A 24,463-nucleotide genomic window follows, 5' to 3' on the forward strand; every position below is an offset into this window, starting at 1 on the left:
AAGTTAGATTTACAGCTCTGTGCCAAGTTGGGGATCATCTGGTTGGACTTCTTTCAAATGGGATTAGTTATCCCCTTGTCTTCCCCCTTGTATAATTTGTGAACCACACAAAGCAGGTGTCAAAGATGAATCAATGCCAAAACCACACCAGCATCTGGGACAAAATGGATCTGCTCAACTTCTTCCTGTGAAGGAGATGCTAAGCATACTCTCAGACCTGTCACCCTAAGGTAGTTTCAGTGTTAGAGGAACAATATTGTCCTAGATACTTCGAAGTTTAATAAATAAGCTTAATAAATATACAAAAAACACCAACCAATACAAACAACATTTATAAACACTAAATAAAAACCACACTAATAACTAAAAAGTTACCCCAAACTATTAGCCAGCCCAGCATAAACTCAACATATTAACAATTTGGAATATTGTATACTATTAGCAGTCTAATTTATTTCAACTAGTGAAGGCTGCAGAGAGAAAAAATTTGTCTTTAAGGCCCACTTAAACATGAAGTGGGATAGAGACAGTCTGATATTGCGGGGAATTTAATATGCTGCTCCTTCCACCCTGTTTGGAAGGTGGGAACAAGACCCACATGAAAAGCAACAAGTAAGGAAACAAGTTCATTACAAAGCAGGTACCGCTGTAAGAGCTGTTGTAGCCAGGTTTCTTTATTTTTTGAACATATATTAATTGATGGTGACTCTTGGACACCTGGAGGATGTCCTCAATAGGACTTCAAAGTTTAGAACATTTTCATTAAGATTTGGGCTATATGGTGAGCTTTGAGAAGTGTACACACAGTCTTAGAAACAAAGCTTACAAACAGAATCATTGTAGAGTCATGTTAATAAACCTTTCTCTAGAGACCAGGAACATTTGTAAACAGCACTCATTGCAAACTGGAAAAACATTTCTTTGGGGAGTAGTTTCCCCATCATATCTAGCCCACCCCACCCCCAGTGCAGCCCAGAGTCCCACCATCTCAGCTATGTGAAAATCTGGATAATTCAATAGAGTTTGTTAGCATTTTCTGAAAGGTAGCTTCAAGATGAGGGTAAAAATTCAGCCCAAAGCTCTCCAGTGCCAGCTGTTTGGTTTGTAGGCAGTTGTTTGGAAGGACTAGCAGGCTGCTTTGAAAAGCAAAGTTCAGATGAAAACATTCTCTCCAAGCTCAGGAGCTGCAACTTTGCCCTCCTTGTTGAAATCATCGATGGGGAGACCTTTAATTTTCCTTAGCCAGGCATTTTTACACTCCTTTTCTCTGTTTGCTATAACCTTGGTCTTCTGTGCCTGATACTCGTGCGCCTTAGCTTCTTCATACTCTTTCATCTGTTGGGTTGTCAAAAGCCGGAACCCAGAATTGAGCCGGTATGGGTTTGGAGTGTGGGTGAAGAAGAGTTTGGGTCGCCGTGGTATCATGTCTCTATCGGGTTGGGCAATCTTCATTCGGGGCACTTTGATGGATTCGACAGAGCTTGTAAAGTGACCAACGACGTGCCCTATGGCAGGTGGAGATGGTATCTTTGCCTGGCGAGAAATCTTTGCCCCTCTGGCCAAGTTGCTGCATGATTGGGAACGTGTAATAGTGGGGGCTGGGATGAAGGATTTCACCCTGCTTCCAAGCAAGGAGTTCTTTAAGCTTAACTGCAGCGTTTTGGTTTCATAAGGTGTGGAAATCCTTTCCATGCCGATCATGCAACGGGCAGCCTTCAGTCGTTTCAGCTGGGTTGATGGATCCATTTTCAGTTGCTCTGGACTTTGGGCAGCAGGGGACTTTTGGGGCAAATTTTTCTGGAGAAAGGCAGGCCCCCAGGCATCTTTGATTTTCATATTGTATGCCATGTTGGCACTGACTTGGTCTGTCTGGTAGGCATGCTGCATTGTGCTAACAGTGAGAAGTATCTGGTCACCAGACAGGGGACCATGGAAACGCCTCTTCTTTATGTGCTTTATGAAAGCATCAGCATCCTGGCCCGATGCAAAGTTGCTGGCTAAGGGCTTGTTTTCCTCTAACTCATCTCCTGTTTTCAAAAATAAAAGTGAGATGAGTGAAGATTAGCACCTGGGGGAAGGCAGGGCAGAACTTGGAGCACAGGTCTGGGCCCCTACTTGGTAGATCAGAAGACACCCCCCCCCCAAATGAAGTCTTTTAAAAATCCATGGATTGAAAGAGGAACCTTTGGGGATCAGGAGCTCCACTGTCAGAAGAGCTAGAAGAAGAGTAGCTAGCTTCCTGCTGAATGCTTCCCCTCTCCTCTCTCTGTGAGACTGGGAGCTGTGGTTTGTGCAGGATAGGGGGGGCTGAATGACTGAATATGGGTAGGTGCCAATACGGCCTTGGTCCAGTATATCTGAAGGAGCGTCTCCACCCCCATCGTTCTACCCGGACACTGAGGTCCAGCACCGAGGGCCTTCTGGCAGTTCCCTCACTGCGAGAAGCCAAGTTACAGGGAACCAGGCAGAGATGATAAGCTTGTTGCTCAATGGCTCACAAAAATGTGGAGCTCACTCTGCACATTACCATGTAAAGGAGGGCCCGAAGTCTTCAACTCACCTAACTGCAGCACTGGGTTTACTGTGAGATGAATTCATTGTTGCTGATGATGTCAAAGTGGTTGCCATGGTGCGCCAAGACAAGCACAGTTCCAGGCTACTATTATGTCATGCAGGAGTGTGAGGTGGATGTTATGGAGACGAAGGGTAGAGTACGTGTTTGACATTTGTACGATCTAAAATGTATATTGGCTCTGTTTCTCTTTCTAATTTAACATCCCTTAACCTGCTGGTTTGTGGTGCTTTGTTTATCCCATTTCCCACCTGCGTCTTTACTATTTCACTTTAACATGTAGTAAAGGATATTCCCATGCCCTGACCCACATTTTACTTTCCCCACCCTCACCTTCCATCAGTCTGTTTTAAAATCTACATTCCCCCCTCCTGTTTCGCCAAGTCAATAGCAGGTTTTTTAATGGATCTCTGATGGACCATAGAGCGCTTAGTGGGGGGGGGGAGATTTTTATTTGAACAAAATAGGCTTCTCGTGTAAAACCTCCCCAGATAATCTATGATCCACCCTCTTACACAAAGAAACCATCACAAAGAAGCAATCCCCACAATACCTTCACTCAGACAACCCACATATAGCACCAGATCACCAAATCCCTTGTTCCAGCCATTTGGGGGGGGGGAGGCAGCCTCAGGAACAGCAGCGTCCAGTCTGTGATGCAGCAACGTTGACTATGTTGCCCTGCACCCAGACTCTCTGCATCAAATGCCTCCACGCCTGCCACCTGTGGTGATTAGGGCTCCTCCCAGTCCCATAATCTGGGCAATCGAGCCTGAGCTGGGCCACCCTCAAGGGCAGGAGTGCTCCTGCGAGGACATGCGGCCTTCAAGGAATGGTTGATTGCGCAAGGCCAATCCTAAGCCTGCTCGATCCTTCTTTGGCGTTTCCACTACACCTCCCAAATCTACAATTTGCATACTGTTTATTTTGAGTATGCTAATCAGCTCTAGTGGCCTAAAGCTGGACTACAGGAACAAATGGCACCTTTAAATGCAGCTGCACATTTTCAATACACCATAGTTCCTTACCTACTAGAGTTGTTACAGATTTTGAACGCGCGGCAATAGAAAAGAGTCTAGTCTGCTCATCTGGCTTCATTTCCAGGGTTACTACATTTTTGCGCATCCTGGGAAGAGGTTCCTCCGAAATTTGATAACGAAGAGCTAGAAAAGAAGGGAATAATTTCGGCTGCTGTCCAAAGCACACTTATTGTGAAGGAAGTCCTACTGAACGCAGTCAGACTTTCTTCCAAGTACAGTATATGAGAATATGGCTATATGGCTGCAATCTTCAAATGGCTTAACTCCAGAGTTGTGTCTTGTGGATCAGTGGGGCTGTGCATGCCAGTGAGCTTGGGCTTATCAGTTTTGTGTCAGCTACAAACATCCTGAACATATATGAACAATGTATCACTTGATATCTGTTTCCTCTCTCCAGAAATTCTAGTTAATTGGAATATTGTGAAATTAGAAAAATGTGAAAAGTAGTCTGATAGGACTTCTTCACCAAAGGGATTATCTAACTACTGTGCAGTTGGTCTTGTATAATTCTTAAGAACTTATTAGAACACATTCAAAAGGAGTACTTCAGTAGAAACCCGTCTTACTCTTCATTATTCCAGAGAACCAAGATCAAGCCCATCTTGCAAAACTACACAAAGATTTCTGATGAATATTCCTAGGAACCCAGAAATATCCAGCCTTTCTTTCTGTAATGGAGGTAGGTTTTATAATTTTTTAATGTTGCTTTTAATATATGTGTTATATGTTTATTGTTGTTAAGTTGCTTTGAGTATCTTGTATATGAAAAAAAGAAAAGTGACTAGAAGAAGAAGAAGAAGAGTTTGGATTTGATATCCTGCCTTTCACCCCCTTTAAGGAGTCTCAAAGCAGCTAACAATCTCCTTTCCCTTCCTCCCCCACAACAAACACTCTGTGAGGTGAGTGGGGCTGAGAGACTTCACAGAAGTGTGACTGGCCCAAGGTCACCCAGCAGCTGCATGTGGAGGAGCGGAGACGCGAACCCGGTTACTCAGATTACGTGACTACCGCTCTTAACCACTGCACCACACTGGCTCTCTAATAATTTTAATCAATAATAACCTAGGAGAATGTCATCAAGCAGAATATGACGCCATCTGATGAAGGGAAGGTGGCCCTAGATTGTATATTTTCTAGTCTAAAAGCCACATTTCCTCATGGAGAACCTTTTAAGGGTCATGTGACAGTCTTGGGTGTGGCCCAAGTGGGTGAACAATGGATGTAACTTTTATCTTCCTACAGTAGCTGAGACACAAAAGGGCTAGGTTTCTGCATGTGCGCCCATGCACACACACACAGCCATGCGTCTCCATCCTTCATCCAGGCAAGTAAGAGGTGTTATCTTATTGTAAGGATGCATTGCAGTCAGGGCTGGATTTGGTCTCTGGGCATAAGGTCCCCCAATCCTGCTCACAAATCCATGATTATATTACATGAGTTCCGCTTTTTACCTATCCAAAAAACAGTATAAAGCAGGACATTGCAGATCGCTTGTGTATTAAAACCTACAGATAATTCATTCTATCTTCAAACAGCCACCAATGACCTGAAATATCCCCGCACAGCCATCTGTTTTGCATATGTACCCAGAACTGGTTCATATGCTCAGATTTTGGTTGTTTTTGCTTTACCCTGCAGCAAACTGAGTGGGCAAAAGGAGTCTGATTACTCGGCATTTGCACAACTCAATGGCTGCATTGGGGTGTCATGCTAAAGCATAGTTTGATGAACAAGCTGGAGTGAGCCGCCACAAGCCTCAGGTTTGAAAGGTCACCCATCTTGTCTGGTACAGCCATGAAGAGGCACTTGGAAGCTCTCACTTCTGCTTAGCCACAGCTTGTTGAGTTCTCCAAACCAATAAGCTGTGCTTAATGTCAATGTAGTTCAAAGCTAGCTTGTGTCAAATAAACCATCGCTAATGTCAACCATGGTTTTGCAGTTTGGGCAAAACAAGCAAGCTGTGGTTGAGCAAAACCTTCCAAACTCTTCTTTGTAGCCACAGCAGAGTGGCAGGGGCAGTTGTGTGAGCCCAAGGCTCACTGCAGCTTGCTCACATAATCCTAAATGATGATATATCCTTCAAACTGAGGTCCCCGGATGTTGCTTGACAGCAGTTATCATCTCTAATCATTGGCTAAACTGGCTGCATATGATATGAGTTATAGTCCAACAACATTTGGAGTACAGATAGATTTTTCATTCCTCTTTGTGAGTGATAAAAGGAGGATCAGACCACCCTTTTACTGCATGTCAAATGCAACATAGATCAAATGTGATGCTTATCATCACAGAGTATTAGAATTTAAAGGAGAGATGACCGAGGCTGTATACAAGCCATCTAAACACCCTGGAAGAATTTGTAAAAGAGTGAAGAAGTCCCTCCCTTCTTGACGCCTACCAACACTTGCAGAATTTCACCTGCCATTTAACTTAATACTTGATGGGCATCAGGAGCAGTACCTGGAGTAGAATTTCTGAAGTATTTCGTCGACTTCCGAGTAATGTCATAGGAAAATACTGTTCTGGTGTTGTAAAGCTTCCATTTATTCCTGTGGGACCGTTTCTTCCGCCCAGAAAGTAAATGTGGCGGCATTATTTGCAATGCTTTGTCGTCAAATTTGCTCTTTTCTTTCCTTTTAGTTAGTTGTTCGGAAGCTAGTGTGTGGTCCCACACTACTTCCTCAAACTGGAACATAACCACACTGCCCAGTGCATTGACCAGTAGCCTAAAAGAAAGGCAAAGGTAGTGAGAAAACACCATGGCCAACTGTCAGAAAGTACCAAACGTGTAGTGCTATAAACTGAGGAGTGAGGCATTATTAGAACCTTCAGTCTGCAAGGAAGGAAAGGTGGTATGGATGTAGCTTACTGCCACACTGCCTTTTCCTGCAACTAGTGACATGATTTTATTTTTTTTCAAATGCAAATAGCAATCACGTGGCGGGGTGGAAGACTGAGAATTATAGAATTGTAGCAAATGGGGGAGGAGAAATTTTAAACTCTTGTTCCCTTGGTGCAGTCCTAATGAAAATTGCTCCTCTAAAGCTGTCATTTGCATGGGAATGGTTCCGTTGGTTTCATGTAGATGTTAAACAGCCATAGGGGATAACATCAAATCCCGAGGAACCCTGCACTGAAGACTCCACAGGGCTGAAGAGCACTCCCCAAGCGTCACTCTCTAGAAACATCCATCCAAACAGGACCAGAATGGCAGTGCCGTCCACCAGCAATTCAGACAATCACTCCGGAACCAATCCAAGGCCCTTCACATGCCAGCCCACACATTTCCTCAGAAATGTATATGACAACCTTTATTATTTAAGAACTGGGAAATAATGTCTGCAACCTACGTGTTTTCCACTATACAGAAGGACACCACGGGGTCACCTCTGCTATTGGCTCTCAAAACTCTCAGGCAGGTCCCTGTCAGGAAGTTGAATATGCGTATCTTCCCATCCGCACAGCCACTGATGACTCTGAGATAGAGAAATCCCAGGGACAGAACCTCCCTACAAACAAGGAAAGTTGTTGAAATACAGCACTTGCTCTTATGAGGACAACATTGAGACTGTAAGGGTGTCTTGGTGTAGAATGATGAATTAACACTCCTCAAAGTAAACAAATGGAGGATGTGTTTTACAAGGAATATTCATGACTGAGGTGAAATTGGGGGGGGATTATTACTAGTACAACTTTGTCTATTTGCACACACACGTAGAATGCACATAATACAGTCAGTGTTCATTAATTTGAATTAGTCTATTCTGAGTAGAACTTAGTGGAATACCACCCCTAGTTCCTACCCTTCCCTCATGTGTTACTCTGAGCAGAAAATATGTCAAGCTAGTGCTGTTTAGTAGGAAAATGACAAATTGAGGTTTAAACAGGCTGCCACCTGAAGTGAAAAGTTACTGCAAGAACGCACCTGGATCAGCAGAGCGCTAAACGTAAGCAAACAAAATGTGAGCCAATTTACTTTTAGGCAGTTGAGGGAGAAAGAAAGTCAACACCGTGTTGAAGGATTGTATGCTGACATAAGGGGCTGGGTGGAGAACCGCCTGAACCGAGAACTGGCATTGGCTCGAGTCCAGAAATTCTAGAGGCACCTTCTTCTATGTGCCAAGGCAGGCCAGCAGGAACCTGGGAGAAGTGAGACAAACTTAGAGAAGAGGACCACAGAGAGTACAGCAAGGGTAGGTGACTCTTCAACTGTTGTTGGATTCGAACCTTCATCAGCCCCAGCCAGCAAGATCACCATCCCTGGAGTACAGCCTAGTGAATGAAGAGGCACAACTTGCTGCCTTTCTGGAGTAAAGTAGTCTGATTGGGATGGAAAGTGAAAAATGGCCACCCTCTTTCAGAGGCCTGTAACCATATGCCAGTGTGGTGTAGTGGTTAAGAGCGGTAGATTCGTAATCTGGGGAACCGGGTTTGTGTCTCCGCTCCTCCACATGCAGCTGCTGGGTGACCTTGGGCTAGTCACACTTCTTTGAAGTCTCTCAGCCCCACTCACCTCACAGAGTGTTTGTTGTGGGGAAGGAAGGGAAAGGAGAATGTTAGCCGCTTTGAGACTCCTTCGGGTAGTGATAAAGTGGGATATCAAATCCAAACTCCTCCTCCTCCTCCTCCTCTTCTTCTTCTTCTTCTTCTTCTTCTTCTTCTTCTTCTTCTTCTTCTTCTTCCTTGCTGTATCGTTTCATCATTACCAGTTCACAACACACACACTTTTGAGATGTGATATAGACTAAATATTAACTGAAGTGGTAAATCCCAGCTTGAACAGCTTTAACGTAGAGGACCTTTGAAGGTGGAGACAAGCCATTCATAGTAGAGTCATGCTAGGTTCTGTGGTCTTAGGTTTGCCATCTTGGAGGTGGGTGAGAGTTAAAAGAAAAGATAAACCTTGTATGGTTCAAAAGCAGAGAGCTATCTCATCTTGTACAGAAGGGATTTTGGCAATGGGGAAGATTCACAGTTCCAGTTAACTTTGTCCTTTATAAAAACTACTCCAAATACATAAGGATCAAGAGTCATTGCTAAGGACATCACAAAGTCTGCAGCTTTTTGACTGCAATAAACAATACCTACATGGGGTGTCTGAAAGCCCCCAGGCATCTCTTGTGATTTCCGTGCATGCTCCATCCCAGGATATAGCCGTCATTGCTTCCTGTCACAAGATGCCACTCATCAAACGACAGGCATGTCACAGGGCCCAGATGCCCTTGTAAAGTCTGGAAAATGAAACATATTTGTTTTTGCATGCTCTTTAGAGGCTTCCAGCAACCACAGGATTATGATGCCATTGTTTACTTTGTTGGTGGTAAAGATGTGACTAACCTCCACTGGCCGCCTGTTGCTGAGTGCTAAGCATCTAACCTATCAGAAATGTCAGCTTTCTTACTGGAGTAGAAGGAGATCAATATAACCCCTTTAAAAGGGAGCAAGGAATCATTCAGACTGATTAGGCTAATTTCAACCCCAGGAAAAATTTTAGAAAGCATAATTAAAACTTTACCTGTGATTAAACATATAGACGAACAAGCCCTGCTGAAGAAAGACCTGCAAGACTTTCTCACAGAGAAGGTTTGCCTCACCAAACATTCAGAATTCTATGAGTGTGTCACAGACATGATGTATTGCAATTAGCAACCACTTTTGGTGAAGTTGTACACTAAATTCCTATTGCTGCCCACCTAGAAAACCCCTGCTGCCAGGGGCAGTTCCCATATTTCACTCTGAATGAGTGGTCACTGTAAGCCAGCTCTCTTCTGATTGTTTGACGCTTGCCTGGGTTAGTCCCTTTGCTATCCCTGTATTCATGAAATGCCAAAGAAGCTTGAAAGGTCTCGCTGACCTTTCTCTGTGTTCCCAAGGAAGATAGAGCCCCATTGTTTGCATACAAACTTTTGGCAAGAGCAGTAGAGAAGTGTGGAGGGCCATGTTACCCTCCCGCCCGCCCGCCCCGACCTGAGTTTCCCCACCACTGCTCTGACTCCACCTTAAATGTGTTGCTTGGTGCCACATACTGAGCTGACAGCATTTTCAGAGTCAGCCACTGCGTTTTAAGTCTTACCTTTATCAGTATGCATGTCTCAGCATGCCACACTTTCACTATGCCCTTATCGCAGGCAGTCACAACATGTGTTTCATTCATCTTAGCAGCCCAAACAATAGCTTTGTGTGCGAAAGTCTTAACGCACTTTCCAGTTTCTATATCCCACACTGTGAAAAACACAAAAAGATGCCGTTAATTCATTTTCAGCACAACCCTGAGCAGTCTCCTGGTGCCATTAAGCTGAGTGCAGGATCTCAGAGACCTTGCCAAAGACACAGACAGGCTGGGAGATGGACAGTACTCTCTTGCAAAAAAATCTCTACAGGTGGCAGCATATTTAGCAGCAGCATCTGCTCCGAAGAGTCACTCAGTCCCCTGCCTCCTGATGACCAAGCAACCCCCAGCACTTGCTCTGGAAGCAGAAAAGAAAATCCCAATGAGGACTGAGCAGCCTTAGTGGCCTTCAGCCAAAATAGAATGCCGAGTGTCTACCGGAGAGGAAAAATGGAAAACGGTGTGCGTGAACAGTCTTGCTTGACCCCTTGCAACTTATGGAGGAAGGCATATTGGCACCTTGAACTGGAACACTCCTGTTAGATACAGTGCTACACTGATTCTCGAACTTAATCTGTCCCGGGAGTCGATTTGACTCCCAAAACTGTTCAAAAACCAAGTCGCAGCTTCTGATTGACTGTAGGAGTCTCCTGCACTCAAGCAGAAGCTGTGTCAGACATTCAGCTTCTGAAAAACACTCGCAAACTGGAAAACTTCTGGATTTGCGGCATTCGGGAGCCGATTTGTTTGGCAACTAAGCTATTTGAGAACCAAGGTACGAATGTATTGAGGATGCACTGCAACATGTTATTCTGCAATAAAAGGTAAAGGTAAAGGACCCCTGACAGTTAAGTCCAGTTGCATACGACTCTGGGGTTGCGGCGCTCATCTCGCTTTACAGGCCGAGGCAGCTGGCGTTTTTCCACAGACAGTTTTTCCGGGTCATGTGGCCAGCATAACTAAGCCGCTTCTGGTGCAATGGAACACCGAAACCAGAGCAGCACACAGAAACGCCGTTTACCTTCCCGCCAGAGCGGTACCTATTTATCTACTGGCACTTTTTGGCATGCTTTCAAACTGCTAGGTTGGCAGGAGCTGGGACCAAGCAATGGGAGCTCACCCCATCACGGGGATTCGAACCACTGACCTTCTGATCAGCAAGCCCAAGAGGCTCAGTGGTTTAGACCACAGTGCCAGTAGGAGCCTTCTAATGACTACAGTTCCCAAGATTCTTTGGAGGAAGCCATGTTTGTTTAAAGTGGTATGATTCTGCTTTAAAAGTACCTTGACGATGTGGTCATAGTTCTGCATTACAATTGTTCACCCTTTCATTCTGCAAAGTTTAAATTTAACTATAGTATGTAGATTTTCCCATATTTCCCTGGGAGACAGACGTTTTGCTTACATTTTGCTGTGCAGTCTTTGGATCCAGACACAAACTTGCTCTTGTACAAATCCAGGCAAGTGATGCTTCCTGTGTGGCCATTGAAAATTTTCACACACGCCCCAGTGAGGATATTCCACATTCTAAAAGATATGGATCAAGAGGATGAGAAGAAACAAACACTGAAGTTGCATGTATGTTACCAGCTTAAAATATAGCTAGGCTGTTTCCCCCATCAATTTGGATCAAAGCGGGTTTAGGGGAAATTGCATCAAAATGCAGTATTTCTCAAGAAACAGAATAGATGCGCATTGTGGCCAACATGGTGTATACATTGCTTTCCAAACTAGTAGCGGAAATGCATGAGATGCTGAGTAAACAGAAGCATGTGGACAGCCAGAATATAACGACTTATTAAAATTTCAAGCATATCTAGATAGGAGTGTAACTAAACAAATGGGAATAAATATCTGGAAGCAATATGCTTTGCACAGTCTTTCTCTGTTTGGATTACGATACTGGGGTTAATGCTTCATTTCCCCTTTTCTACTATGTAGCCTACCAGTGTGGTGTAGCCAGTGTGGTGTAGTGGTTAAGAGCGATAGACTCGTAATCTGGGGAACAGGGTTCGCGTCTCCGCTCCTCCACATGCAGCTGCTGGGTGACCTTGGGCTAGTCACACTTCTCTGAAGTCTCTCAGCCCCACTCACCTCACAGAGTGTTTGTTGTGGGGGAGGAAGGGAAAGGAGAATGTTAGCCACTTTGAGACTCCATCAGGTAGTGATAAAGCAGGATATCAAATCCAAACTTAATAATAATAATAATAATAATAATAAATTTTATTTATATCCCGCCCTCCCCAGCCGAAGCCGGGCTCAGGGCGGCTAACAACAATCAAATAAACAATCAAATAATCATACATTCTAAAAATATTTCATTATAAAATTAGTTAAAATCAAATTGATGGCAACCGATTAAGCAAGATTTTGTGCAGGTTGCCAGAGGAGGGGGTCAGGCTGCGCCCTGACCAAAGGCCTGGCGGAACAACTCTGTCTTGCAGGCCCTGCGGAAAGATGTCAGGTCCCGCAGGGCCCTAGTCTCTTGTGACAGAGCATTCCACCAGGTTGGAGCCGCAGCCGAGAAGGCCCTGGCTCTAGTTGAGGCCAGCCTAACCTCTCTGAGGCCTGGGACCTTGAGGATGTTATTATTTGCTGACCGTAGGTTTCTCTGTGGGACATACCAGGAGAGGCGGTCCCGTAGGTACGAGGGTCCTAGGCCGTATAGGGCTTTAAAGGTTAAAACCAGCACCTTAAACCTGATCCTGTACTCCACCGGGAGCCAGTGCAGCTGGTATAATACTGGATGAATGTGCTCTCGCAGCGAAGACCCCATAAGGAGTCTCGCCGCGGCATTCTGCACCCGCTGGAGTTTCTGGGTCAGTCTCAAGGGCAGCCCCACGTAGAGCGAGTTACAATAATCCAGTCTGGAGGTGACCGTCGCATGGATCACAGTGGCTAGGTCAGGACGAGAGAGATAAGGGGCCAACTGCTTAGCTTGGCGGAGATGAAAAATGCCGCCTTTGTTATAGCTGTAATCTGCGCCTCCATAGAGAGGGAGGTATCGAAGATTACACCCAAACTCTTAACGGCCGGTGCTGGCACTAATTGCACCCCCGCAAGAGATGGGAGTTGCCCCCTCAATCCCATATCGTCCCGCCCCAGCCAGAGGACCTCCGTCTTCGAAGGATTTAACTTCAACCGGCTCCCACGTAACCATCCAGCCACAGCTTCCAGACATCTGGTCAGTGTATCTGGGGCCGAGTCAGGATGGCCATCCATCAACAGATAGAGTTGGGTGTCATCGGCATACTGATGGCAACCCAGCCCAAAATTCCTGACAAGCTGGGCGAGGGGGCGCATAAAGATGTTAAAAAGCATCGGGGAGAGAATTGCACCCTGAGGCACTCCACACACCAAGGAGTGGCGTGATGACAATTCCCCCCCAAGCGCCACCCTCTGTCCCCGACCAGAGAGAAACGAGCGCAGCCATTGAAGGACTGTGCCCTGGATCCCCACGTCGGCAAGGCGGTGGTCCAGGAGTTCGTGATCGACCATGTCAAAGGCTGCTGACAGATCTAGAAGAATCAGCAGCCCCGACCCGCCTCGATCCAGCTGCCTGCGGAGATCATCTGTTAGGGCGACCAGAGCCGTCTCGGTCCCATGACCAGCGCGGAAGCCGGACTGGAATGGATCCAAAGCCGATGTTTCATCCAGAAACCTACCAAGCTGTTCAGCAACCGCTCTCTCAATCACCTTACCCAGGAATGGAAGATTAGAGACCGGGCGGTAATTGGATAGATCTGAGGGATCTAATGATGTTTTCTTTAAGAGCGGACGCACCACCGCCTCCTTCAGTTCCCCTGGGAATATCCCGGTGCCAAGGGACAAATTGATGATATCCCCCAGGGGGCCCCGCACCTCGTCTGGACATGCTCTAATCAGCCAGGACGGGCACGGGTCAAGAGGACAGGTGGTGGGCTTTCCAGCTTGGAGGAATCTGTCCACATCGGCTGGAGATATCCGGTCAAAGTGGTCCAATACTGGACCCGAGGACAGTCGAGGGGCCTCCAGTTCCTTTATTGTATCCAAATTGGCAGGGAGGTCATGGCGGAGCAACAGGACCTTCTCCGCAAAAAAGCTCGCAAATGCCTCACAGCTGTGTGTCAAATTGTTGTTTAAATTTGGCTGTCCTTCAAGGGACGTTAAAGACCGAATTATATTAAATAATTGTGCCGGGCGAGAGCTAGCGGATGCAATGGAGGCCGAGAAGTAAGATTTCTTAGCGGCCTTCACTGCCATCTCATAGGTTTTCATAAAAACCCTATAAGATGTTCTTGAGGCTCCGTCACGGGCACCCCGCCATACTCGCTCTAGCCGTCTGAGGTCCCGCTTCATTCTCCGAAGCTCCTCGGTAAACCAGGGAGCCCGGTTTCTGCGGGGTCGCAGAGGGCGCTTAGGTGCGATCTCATCGATGGCTGCCAGGAGCTGGGTATTCCAGCCCTCAACAAGCTCAGTCAATGAGTCGCCAGGGGGAGTAAGGTCCCGCAAGGCTTGACGGAATCTATCCGGGTCCATCAGCCTCTGCGGGCGAGCCCAAATCGGCTCGCCACCTAAGCAGGGTGGGGGTGGAAAGTCAATCCTGGCTTTCAGAGCGTAGTGATCAGACCATGGCACCTTCATTGAAGGACACATGATCACATCTATACCGGCGCCAAAGATCAAATCCAGCGTGTGGCCTGCTTGATGTGTGGGGCCCGAAACAAACTGGGAGAGCCCTAGTGTCGCCATGGAAGACACCAGGTCCAGAGCCTGTGAGGAGGGAGTGGCATCAGCATGGAAGTTGAAGTCTCCCAATACCAATAGGTTAGGGAACTCCAAGGCCCAGCCGGCCACCGCCTCCAGCAGGCCTGACAGGGTGGCTGCTGGTGCGCTAGGTGGCCGGTACACCAGCCAGACAGCCAAGCTCTCCTCGGAGCCCCACACTAGGCCAACACATTCAATGCCGGGGATCGATGGCGATGGTAGAGCCCTGAAAGAACAATCTTCCCGGATTAATACTGCCACCCCTCCCCCCCGGCCCACAGTCCGTGACTGGTGGAGGACGGAGAAACCCGGGGGCGCCATCTCTCGTAAGGTAACAGTTACCCCTTCGCGCACCCAGGTCTCCGTCACACAAGCCAGGTCGACTCCCTGCGAGATAAAGAAATCACGCAGGGTAGCGGTTTTGTTGCCTATAGACCTGGCATTGCACAACACCAGTGAAGGAGGTGAGTAATCCTTGCTCACCCTACCCTCGTCTCTCGGGATGGGGCGCAGATTGGAAGGGGTACGAGCATATCCGTATCTCGATCCCCTTCGCCTATAACATCTGCCCCCACCGCCATACCTCCCTCGCCCCTCCACGGTAGCAATCCCAGGCCTCATACTAACCTCCATTTACAAAATAATAAACAAAACAACCAAAAACAATTATGCCCAAACAAAACCAATCCCCACCCCACTGAATGTTCAACCCAAAAAACAAAACAAGACAGAACAAACAAAAATACATAGATAAAAACCACCATTCACGGTGGTACAACAAAGTAAACAATAAAAGCACCTTTAAACACCTTAAAATATATATAAACATCTTTAACATTTGCAGCAGATAATGAAATAATATAATATTATAAAAAACAACAACCCCCACTTAAGGTGCTGCAAATTAAAAGCAATTAAAACATTTAAAACTATTTTGTCCATTGCTGCCGGTAGCTGCTCTGTCCTCTAAACTGTAGTGGTAGTGCAGGCCCCGCCCCCTAGGCCGGATGGAGTTGGCAGGAGAGGGAGCGGTCCTCCCAGCACTCGCAAAGCAGCAACAGCAGCCGTGTCCCGGAAGCCTCTCTCTGGCCTCTTATGCTGTGGCGATGAGTGCAGGCCCCGCCCCCCTAGGCCGGATGGAGTTGGCAGGAGAGGGAGCGGTCCTCCCAGCACTCACAAAGCAGCAACAGCAGCCGTGTCCCGGAAGCCTCTCTCTGGCCTCTTATGCTGTGGCGATGAGTGCAGGCCCCGCCCCCCTAGGCCGGATGGAGTTGGCAGGAGAGGGAGCGGTCCTCCCAGCACTCACAAAGCAGCAACAGCAGCCGTGTCCCGGAAGCCTCTCCCAGGCCTATTATGCTGTGGCGATGAGTGCAGGCCCCGCCCCCCTAGGCCGGATGGAATTGGCAGGAGAGGGAGCGGTCCTCCCAGCACTCACAAAGCAGCAACAGCAGCCGTGTCCCAGAAGCCTCTCTCTGGCCTCTTATGCTGTGGCGATGAGTGCAGGCCCCGCCCCCCTAGGCCGGATGGAATTGGCAGGAGAGGGAGCGGTCCTCCCAGCACTCACAAAGCAGCAACAGCAGCCGTGTCCCGGAAGCCTCTCTCTGGCCTCTTATGCTGTGGCGATGAGTGCAGGCCCCACCCCCCTAGGCCGGATGGAGTTGGCAGGAGAGGGAGCGGTCCTCCCAGCACTCACAAAGCAGCAACAGCAGCCGTGTCCCGGAAGCCTCTCTCTGGCCTCTTATGCTGTGGCGATGAGTGCAGGCCCCGCCCCCCTAGGCCGGATGGAGTTGGCAGGAGAGGGAGCGGTCCTCCCAGCACTCACAAAGCAGCAACAGCAGCCGAACTCTTTTCCTCCAAACTCTTCTACCAAAGTAGTATGGGGTTTGGCAATATGTGGCAATGGCCGATCCAAGGTGAGATTGAATTGGTAGATATGTGCATGAAAATTGCTTTAGGTTCTGACATTCCATTCACCTATCTTCTTGTCCGATCTGTTGGTACCAGGTTTTATAGCTTGTCTAGCATGTACTAAAGTTTAAATAATTTGATGATATGGGTATGATATATTATGGAATACAATGTAACACATGGCACTATACTGTTGTTGTTTTTAATGCGCTTTCTGGGTTTCAATAAACATCGTTCAGAAGCTGACACTCCTTAATGAACTGGAGCCACCAACAAATTAGTCCACCAACAATTTATTTGAAATTCTGCTAGTGAGTTGCAAGTGCATTGCTGTTTCATTTGCTGTTGTGTTCTGTAGTTTGTGGCTCTATATTTCATTACAGTGTGAAGTGCCCTGGAATTGGAGAATGAAGGATGGTATATAATAATTATTATTTTCTTAAAAAAATAAAATACAGTAGCTAATTCTGGAGCTCTCTGGCTCCAACCATCATTTGCTATGGCTCCATCCAGTGCTGGAATGTACCTCTCCACAGATTACCCCTGAGCCCTCATCCTTGTTGTGGGAGTACATAACTTATTTTAGACTCAAGGAGCATAATAATACAATGTGAAGTATTTGTAAGCCCCACCAGCAACGAAGCACTCAAGGGACGTTGAATTAAATGGGCCGCAAGTACCCTTAACACCTTTCATATTTTGCCTCCCCCCCCCAAAAAAAAAATGCAATGTAAAGATGTTAGGATCGGCACAGCTCACCTGATGCTGAGATCATAGCTGCCACTCAAAAGCAATCCTTTCTGTTCATTGAGGTACACAGCCCGGATGCTACCAGCATGTCCCAGAAAGGCAGGAGGGATATAGCGCATCTCATCCACATCCATCAAACGGACTTTCCGGTCCACAGAACCAGTGGCCATCAGCTTCCCACCACCATAGTGAATCACTCTGTTTGGATCCAAACTGAAGAGGAAGCGAAAGTTGAAGGGAGAACCTGGTTTTGTTTGATAGACTTAGTTCTTTCATATCCTGCCTTTATTCCATGGTGGAATTCATCATGACAGCTAATATAGTATTCCCAGGAGGTCCCCCATCCAAGCAGCAAACAGATCCAGACCTGCTTAGCTTCAGATGCCCTCACACCAGATCCCAGTATGTAGCAACAGAAGCAACACTAACCAAACATTCATCCTTGCACTCATTTTTACTATTTCCCAAAGTCTAAGCCAGGCCGCCCAGATCTGGTTTCCTCCAAGTGTTTTTGGCCTCTAAGAAGGAACTGAACTGAACTACTTGCATGTATTATGGGAATGTACGTTCTACTTGTACCACTTGTGGCAACTTATTCAGAGGCAGGAAGCAGATAAAAGACACGGAGAGGTTTCCCTTAGCATGCTGCTCCTGGGAGTAAAGCTATATGTGTTCACTATTTTGAAAATATCACCAGAGGTTCATGGGTTTACAAAATGCCCCATATGTTGTGGAACATTGGTTGTTGTGAGGCACATCTACAGATTTTTTGAGGGAAGGAGGGTGGAATGAGGCAAAACACACTTCTTGCCAGGTACACATACCTGTCTATTAGAATCCGGACATTATACCCACTGCAGAAGACATTCCGTTCTTCCAACTTGACAATGTCTACCTCTTGTCCATGATATGCTTTGCGCAGGTATTCATTCTCCTTAAAGCAGAATGAGAAGCAATGATGACTGGTGATATGAGAGAATGACAAACGAGGAAGTAGGTAGCCTTCTGCTTCAACTGGCAGAAATGGGCTTTGTCTCCACCACCACTTCCATCGTCAGAAGCCCCCTCTACCCAGTATAGAGAATGTGCTAGGGCAAGACAGGTACGCAGACTCCCACCGCAAGCTGTGCACACATATGGGCTATTATTCATTTCTTTGGGAAAGAAGGAGCATAGCTTCAGGTTGACACAACTTCACACTTCCATACTCTAGGCATGGTTTCTCTCTGCGGTTTCCCTCTCCCTCTCTCTCTCTCTCTCTCTCACTCTCTCTCTCAACAGAGAGATCAACCAATGGCAGAGAACTGAATAGGGGCCCAAGAATTTCCCACCACCTACTCAAACCCAATCCAAGAAAATCCAGGAATTGCCGAACACCCACAATGCACCTTTATGGTTACGATTAACTTGGCCTTGCTTCGGATGATGTCACCTTCAGAGTTTATGCGAGGAATGGCAACACTGACAATTTTGGCATAGTTGGAAATTGCTCCTTTAGGGCATGACCCCTGCAACAGAAAGAAGACAAAATCATTTAGTTAAATATGTCAACACTGAAATGTTAGGACAAAAACGGCTGCAGGTGGTGCAAGATAATGCTTGGCCTCTGCATGGGAGGGCAGGTCCATCCTTACTGACTGCACTCCACACATTATGACTGCAAATACGCAATACATTGAAAGCACATGATTTCCCCCAAAGAATCATGGGAACCGTAGTTTGCCCTTCAAAGAGCTACAATGCCCAGTACCCTTAACAAACCATAAGGGTTGAGGAGAATCCCACAGTACCTGCAGGAATGCAATCTCACTTTGGAGAGCACGATTTGCTATCATATCCCTCTTGATTAGTTTGACCAGGAAGTCCCAGTGTGCACTCACGAGAGCACATCTATTCAAGGATTTCATGTCCAGCATTCCTAGAGAATCACAAAGAGAAGCTTGTTGCTCTGTTGCTTCCTAAAAGTGAAGCATTAGAAAGCTGCTTCAGGGACTTATTAAGACATGCTGAAGCCCCTAAGCTTTTGTCAAGTTTAAGAGGCCGGAAAACATTTTTTTAAAAAACACAACAAAAAACAGAAAAGGCAATGGGAATAGAAATAACGAAGTTTAATATTGGCATATATGGTGGTGGCACAGGTAAGGATATAACAAAAAACTAACCATCTAACTATGGACACCTTATAAAATACAGCTATTTCTGCACAAATTAATGAACTCAATATGACAAATGTGTAGCCATTAAGTATATTGTTGTCATATCAGAGCAATATTGTATGTTTTAGAGTCTGCTTTCCCTGTTCTCCTTTTTAACCCATTATGTAAAACATTACATTTAGTTTTTAAAAGAATGTATTTAGAGATTCCTCATAATCTGAAGCCCTTGAATGTAGCTTAATTTAGCTTGTGTATAAGTAAATCTGGCACTGTGAGGAAGGCAAGAGGTTCTTACGCAATATGAACTTGGACAAGTGGATGGGCAGACAGCGAATAAAGTCTTTGAACTTGTTGATTTTGAAGGGCTTTGTGGGATGGGTGGGTACAGGCTCCACAACATTCAGTATGACAGAGCTGCTGGCGGCTTCATCCATGTACTCTGACATTACTTCAGACATCTGATCTGACTCTTTGCTCCAAAGCCTTTGCAAACGTAGACGACCTGTGTAGTGAATGAGAAAACCAACCAAGGGAATATTACAGAGTGGCCATAAAAAGAACGGGCAGGATAAGCCCTGCAGTGAACATGCAGCCTGTGCCTTTGAGCAATTGGACCTCCTCATACACATGTTATATATGGACCATGGCTTTGTAAGTGACATAGCCAATGTCTCATACAGTCCCACATCTCAAGAGGGGCTATGCAACACCAGATTTCCATTATGCCAATTGGGTAGTAGTTGTTATTATTTACCAACAAGATGTGCCTCCTGGAAAAAACCCAGGAACAATGAAAAGTCATGAATCAACATAGAAGTGGTAGAGCTGCTGCTTCACAGGCAGAAGGTCCCAGGCTCAATCTGCGGCATCTCCAAGTAGAGACCTTGGAAGAGACCCTGGTGTGAAATCATGGGGAGATGCTGCCGGTTGCTGGGAACAACACTGAGCTAAACAGACCAATGGTCTGCCTTGATTATCACTAATCTCATCAAAACATCCACTACTGTGATTCTGGCTGTTATCTATAATTACAACTGGTGGAGTGGATTGCTGGAAGGGGAATTAGGTGAGAAGAAGAGCAGAGCAGGATTGCCCGCCAGAGCTACAGGGTGGTGCAGCTCAGGGGTATCAACAAGCCTTGACATAACTTGGGTGGGGAAGGCTGATCTCAACTTTCTGATTGAGAGTTTCCCAACCATGACCTTCGGATGGCCAGCATGGCCACAGAAACTATGCTGGAGAGCCAAGACTGCCACCAGAGTTGAAATCACAAGGAGGCAGTTAAGTAATGCCATAGCATGTTTTGTTCAGGCTAACAGTGGCATTGCCAGCTGTTCCCCACCCACCCACCCACCTGTGGGTGGACCTCTTTTGCTCCACTGGGGTGCCACTGTTAGAAGCAGACATTGACATTTGGTTGGAAGACAAAGTCTAGTCTATTGGATCAGCTGCAGAGGTTGGTGGGGTTGACAGCATGAGCTTTGTTGTACACTGCTCTTGTGATAAGGGATGGCATTGGTTAGGGTAATTTGACAAAAGGGAGATGTGACCATCTCCCAGCCCCACCACAAGTTTAACTTCTAGCCTAAGGAAGAACTCTGGAGCACCTGAAAGCTTGCTCACTATTCTGTGACATTTTGGCTGACCCAAAAATAACTATGGATTTTGCATATTAAAAGTGGCATATATATATATATACAGTGGTACCTCTGCTTACGGACGTGATGCATTCCAGGGTGCCATTCGTACCCCAAAAAGTCCGTAAGTAAAGCGCCACTTCTGTGCGTGTGCATGTGCGTGACGTGATAGAGCACTCCTGCACATGCGCAAAGCACGCAGATCACTTATGCACAAAGTGGCGAACCTGGAAGTAAACACTTACGCGTTTGCTGTGTTAATACCCAGAAAAAACGCAACGTGAACCTAACGCAACTAGAGGTATGACTGTATTAGGAATGGGAAATGGATGGATGGATAAACAGAATTAAATAATACCAAATAAGTCACTCTTCTCTGAAGCAACCCCCGAGGTAAAACCAGAGGTGTGAGATGTGAGGTGGCTCCGAACCTGGGAGATAGATTTCTCCTGCTTCTTAAGAGGAATCACATCCTTGCTTGTTTGATCTTCATCTGGCACAGCTGGAAAGATTTAAATCACACAGGAGATAGAAAAAAATGAAAAAACAAAACAGTAAGAGACAAACAATTCACAGGAAATGATTCTATATCTAGGTTCTTTGCTCATTGGTCTGCAACCAAAGAAAGAGCAGTTACAAGCTACACTTAACGTGGTCCTCTCTGAAGTCAGGTATGGGGACGTTATGGCCCTCCAAATGTTATTGGACTCCCACTCCCATCAGACCCACCCAGAGGTGATGGCAATTGAAGTCCAGCAGCATCTGGAGGTTCCCCACCACACCCACCTCTTCACGTGAACTTCTGAATGTAACTAGATCCTTGGCCAATGTAAGCTGGGACAGTTCATTCAGTTTCGCTGGTTGCAATTAGGATGCTGGCTGCCCCACACATATCTATGCAATGAGGATTAGCACAATAGTAAAGGATACTGTCCATTTCCCCCTCCATACATTACTGGGATGGCTGGTTGAGAGTCAGAGATAGCACCTTCAGCTTCCTAATGCATTAGTATTACCTGTTTTGTTGTCCGCCGATTTGCAAGTGGCCTCATCTTGGCTCAAGAGGATGCTAACCAGGTTGGCAGCCATCAGCAACAACTGTGAGTCACACATCTGCAGCAGAAGCAAGAGGTAGTTTGCTTTGCTCCAGAAACTGGCATTTAAGAACCACTTCCAGAGGTCTTCCATGGCGTGCTCCAGTTTCTTCGGATTAAGTGCCCGGTCCAAGGTGGAAGATGCTGCGAAGCTGGAGCTGACGCAGGAACGGCTGTAGGTGAAATCCTTGCTATTGGTGGACTGCAGGAGGTTCCAGGCATACTTCAAGAGGTCTTGGCTTTGGAACCGTTTTATGATCCCCTTCAAGAATTGCCCCTTAGAAATATGGCTGGCCCGCACAAACCACTCTCGGGTGGAGAGAGCCTTCCAGGACAAGATGCAGGATTTGCAATGATAGCAAACAGGCACCAAGTCTGTTTGCTTGTCACACCGCAAATCTGGAGAGTACTCTAATTTATATTCCAGGAGCTGTGGAACCACTTCCACCACCGGGCGGGTCTTCATTGTATTAGCCTGTGTCACACACACACACACACACACACACACACACACACACACACACACACTCACTAACAGACACAAGGGCCACCAGCCAAAGGCAAGCAAGCAGCTTCCTAAGAGTCTCCCTCCATGACCCTAAATCTCTGTCTAGCAGCAACAGTTTTCTGTTTGTGGAACTCGTTATTTTTCAGAACTCCTAGGAGACACAGTTAGTACCATAATTCTCCTAGAACTTGCCAGGGCAAAACTGTCTGCAGCTAACATACCTTATAGACTCTAATAGATGGAGAGAGCTGCTTCTGTATCAATATAGACACAGAAAGATCAAACATGGCTCAGATTTTGCCCACAAAATACAGTGGTGGGGGGGGTGTACATTCCCCCCAATAAACCCACAATCTTTTGAAATCCTAAATTCCTGGGTGCCAAGCCCTGGAGATTAAAAAGCTGCTGCCATCTCTCTGAAAAACTTGGGAGGATATTGGTGGGTCTTGAAGGGGAGGTCTGTTTGAAAGAACCATGTTTTGTTTTGTTTTGTTTTGTTTTGTTTTGTTTTGGTCTCCCAGGTGCTTATGCTTGTGTGCGTTTACCAGAAGTGCATTTACCAAAAGTCCATCCAAAGTTACCATTTGTTTAACACATGTTGAGTTTACTCAAAAGTAAGCCTCATTATATTCAACTGGCCTCCCAGAAATTCTGTCTATTTGTTTCACTGTGCATCTTGGCCTACATTTTCCACTTAATTCATTTAACAGCGAGTCTCTCTCCTAATAGACTTATCAGACTCATTATAATTGAGCACATAGTCTTCTGTGCTGTTTTTGTCTCCATGAGGGAGCACTTTGAATTCACACAGAATCTCATCTCTCTCTGCTTTCAGTTTGGGGAATTCCTTTTGGCCCTCTTCCCAGTCTTCTTGGGATTTTACCATTCTAAAGGTGTTTGGCATCATCTGACTTTAAATCATTTTATGAATTATTTCAATAGCAATAATTGCAAAGGAGAGCTCTGGTACATTGCACTCTTGTTTACATCCCTTACACTGTGAAATCCATTAATTCCTTCCAACTGTCCACTTTGTGTTCAGTTTTGAAACCAGTCACTAATCTGTAATAAGGTCTGTGTGCTTATTGCATTACTACTACATTTCCATCATATCTGGTTTGCTTCCAGGTGGTCAATATTCTGTGGGAGGGATTCGATCATATATTAGCACATTTAGGTTTGGGCTGCAAAAGTGGATTGAAGTGTTATTCTGCAGCAAGCTCACTTTTTTTAAAAAAGGAATCCACTCAGATTTTTTGCAGTAAGAAGAGTGCAGACCCTCCAAGCTGCCCAGAGTGGCTGGGGCAACCTAGTCAAATGGGTGGGGTAATTATTATTATTATTATTATTATTATTATTATTATTATTGACTCCCTATTTTCATCAGAGGAATGTTGGAAGGTGTGAAAGTGTAGGGTAATGATGAACTGATGAAAGCTCATATAATGCTCAATAAATAGTGGACGTTGCATAACCTCTGTGCAAACAAATCTAAATGAATGCTCAACAAACAGTGGGTACTGTGCAGGTTCCAAGCAATCTTTGTGCAAACAAATCAGTGTGAATGTTCAATAAACAGGTTGCCTAGAAGTGGTGGAGACTTTTTCCTAGACCAATAGCTTCAGAGGTATGTGGAGCCACTCTTCAGCAGGAAACAGTAGCTGGCTACTAAGACAGAGAACTCAGTCTAAAGCTGTCTGCCTTTTGTAGGCAGATGCAAGATTGCTGTGGTATCTGGCTTGCTGTACCCACAGGAACATGGCTGAGCACCTGAAGACTGATGCAAAGAGTTGGCTTACTTTTTGAAAGAATTTATTTCTGCCTCCCTTAAGCTCTCTTTATCACACGTTTGTCAACTAAAGGACGTACTGCTTCTCTGGGTGATTTTAAACACAGTATTTATATATTTTAAAACCTGTGTTCTGCTTTATTGTAAAGCCTTG

The 24,463-nt window shown here is 45.9% G+C and overlaps 1 protein-coding gene and 1 long non-coding RNA gene across 3 annotated transcripts; one reads left to right on the top strand and one right to left on the bottom strand.

The window, feature by feature from the left end:
- Positions 1-656: 656 nt before the first annotated feature.
- FBXW10B (F-box and WD repeat domain containing 10B) lies at positions 657-22,647 on the bottom strand. Its single transcript, XM_082213805.1, has 14 exons — positions 21,935-22,647; positions 21,277-21,420; positions 19,577-19,783; positions 18,916-19,043; positions 18,514-18,633; positions 17,950-18,059; positions 17,135-17,338; positions 11,127-11,248; positions 9,686-9,834; positions 8,701-8,843; positions 6,963-7,121; positions 6,073-6,338; positions 3,601-3,735; positions 657-2,027 (listed from the first exon to the last, which is right to left on the bottom strand). The coding sequence occupies exons 1-14, from the start codon at positions 22,476-22,478 to the stop codon at positions 1,153-1,155; spliced, it is 3,306 nt and encodes a 1,101-aa protein (XP_082069931.1). The 5' UTR covers positions 22,479-22,647; the 3' UTR covers positions 657-1,152.
- LOC309527244 lies at positions 1,984-17,377 on the top strand. Of its 2 annotated transcripts, none has more exons than XR_014217144.1 (3): positions 1,984-2,101; positions 4,194-4,291; positions 17,188-17,377. It is a non-coding gene; the product is annotated as an uncharacterized lncRNA (long non-coding RNA). The 2 variants fall into 2 exon arrangements; XR_014217145.1 differs by lacking the exon at positions 1,984-2,101 and adding an exon at positions 2,603-2,711.
- Positions 22,648-24,463: the final 1,816 nt, after the last annotated feature.

This window comes from Podarcis vaucheri, assembly GCF_965113315.1.
Source record: "Podarcis vaucheri genome assembly, chromosome: 2".
Taxonomy (NCBI): Eukaryota; Metazoa; Chordata; class Lepidosauria; order Squamata; family Lacertidae; genus Podarcis; species Podarcis vaucheri.

Excerpts from the sequence above, each read along its gene's own strand:
- FBXW10B (XM_082213805.1), bottom strand. The coding sequence starts at position 22,478 with ATGAAGACCCGCCCGGTGGTGGAAGTGGTTCCACAGCTCCTGGAATAT. Across the intron at positions 21,421-21,934 it reads ATCGGCGGACAACAAAACAG|CTGTGCCAGATGAAGATCAA; the intron begins GTAATACTAATG and ends AAATCTTTCCAG. Across the intron at positions 11,249-17,134 it reads AGCTATGATCTCAGCATCAG|AATGTGGAATATCCTCACTG; the intron begins GTGAGCTGTGCC and ends CATATCTTTTAG.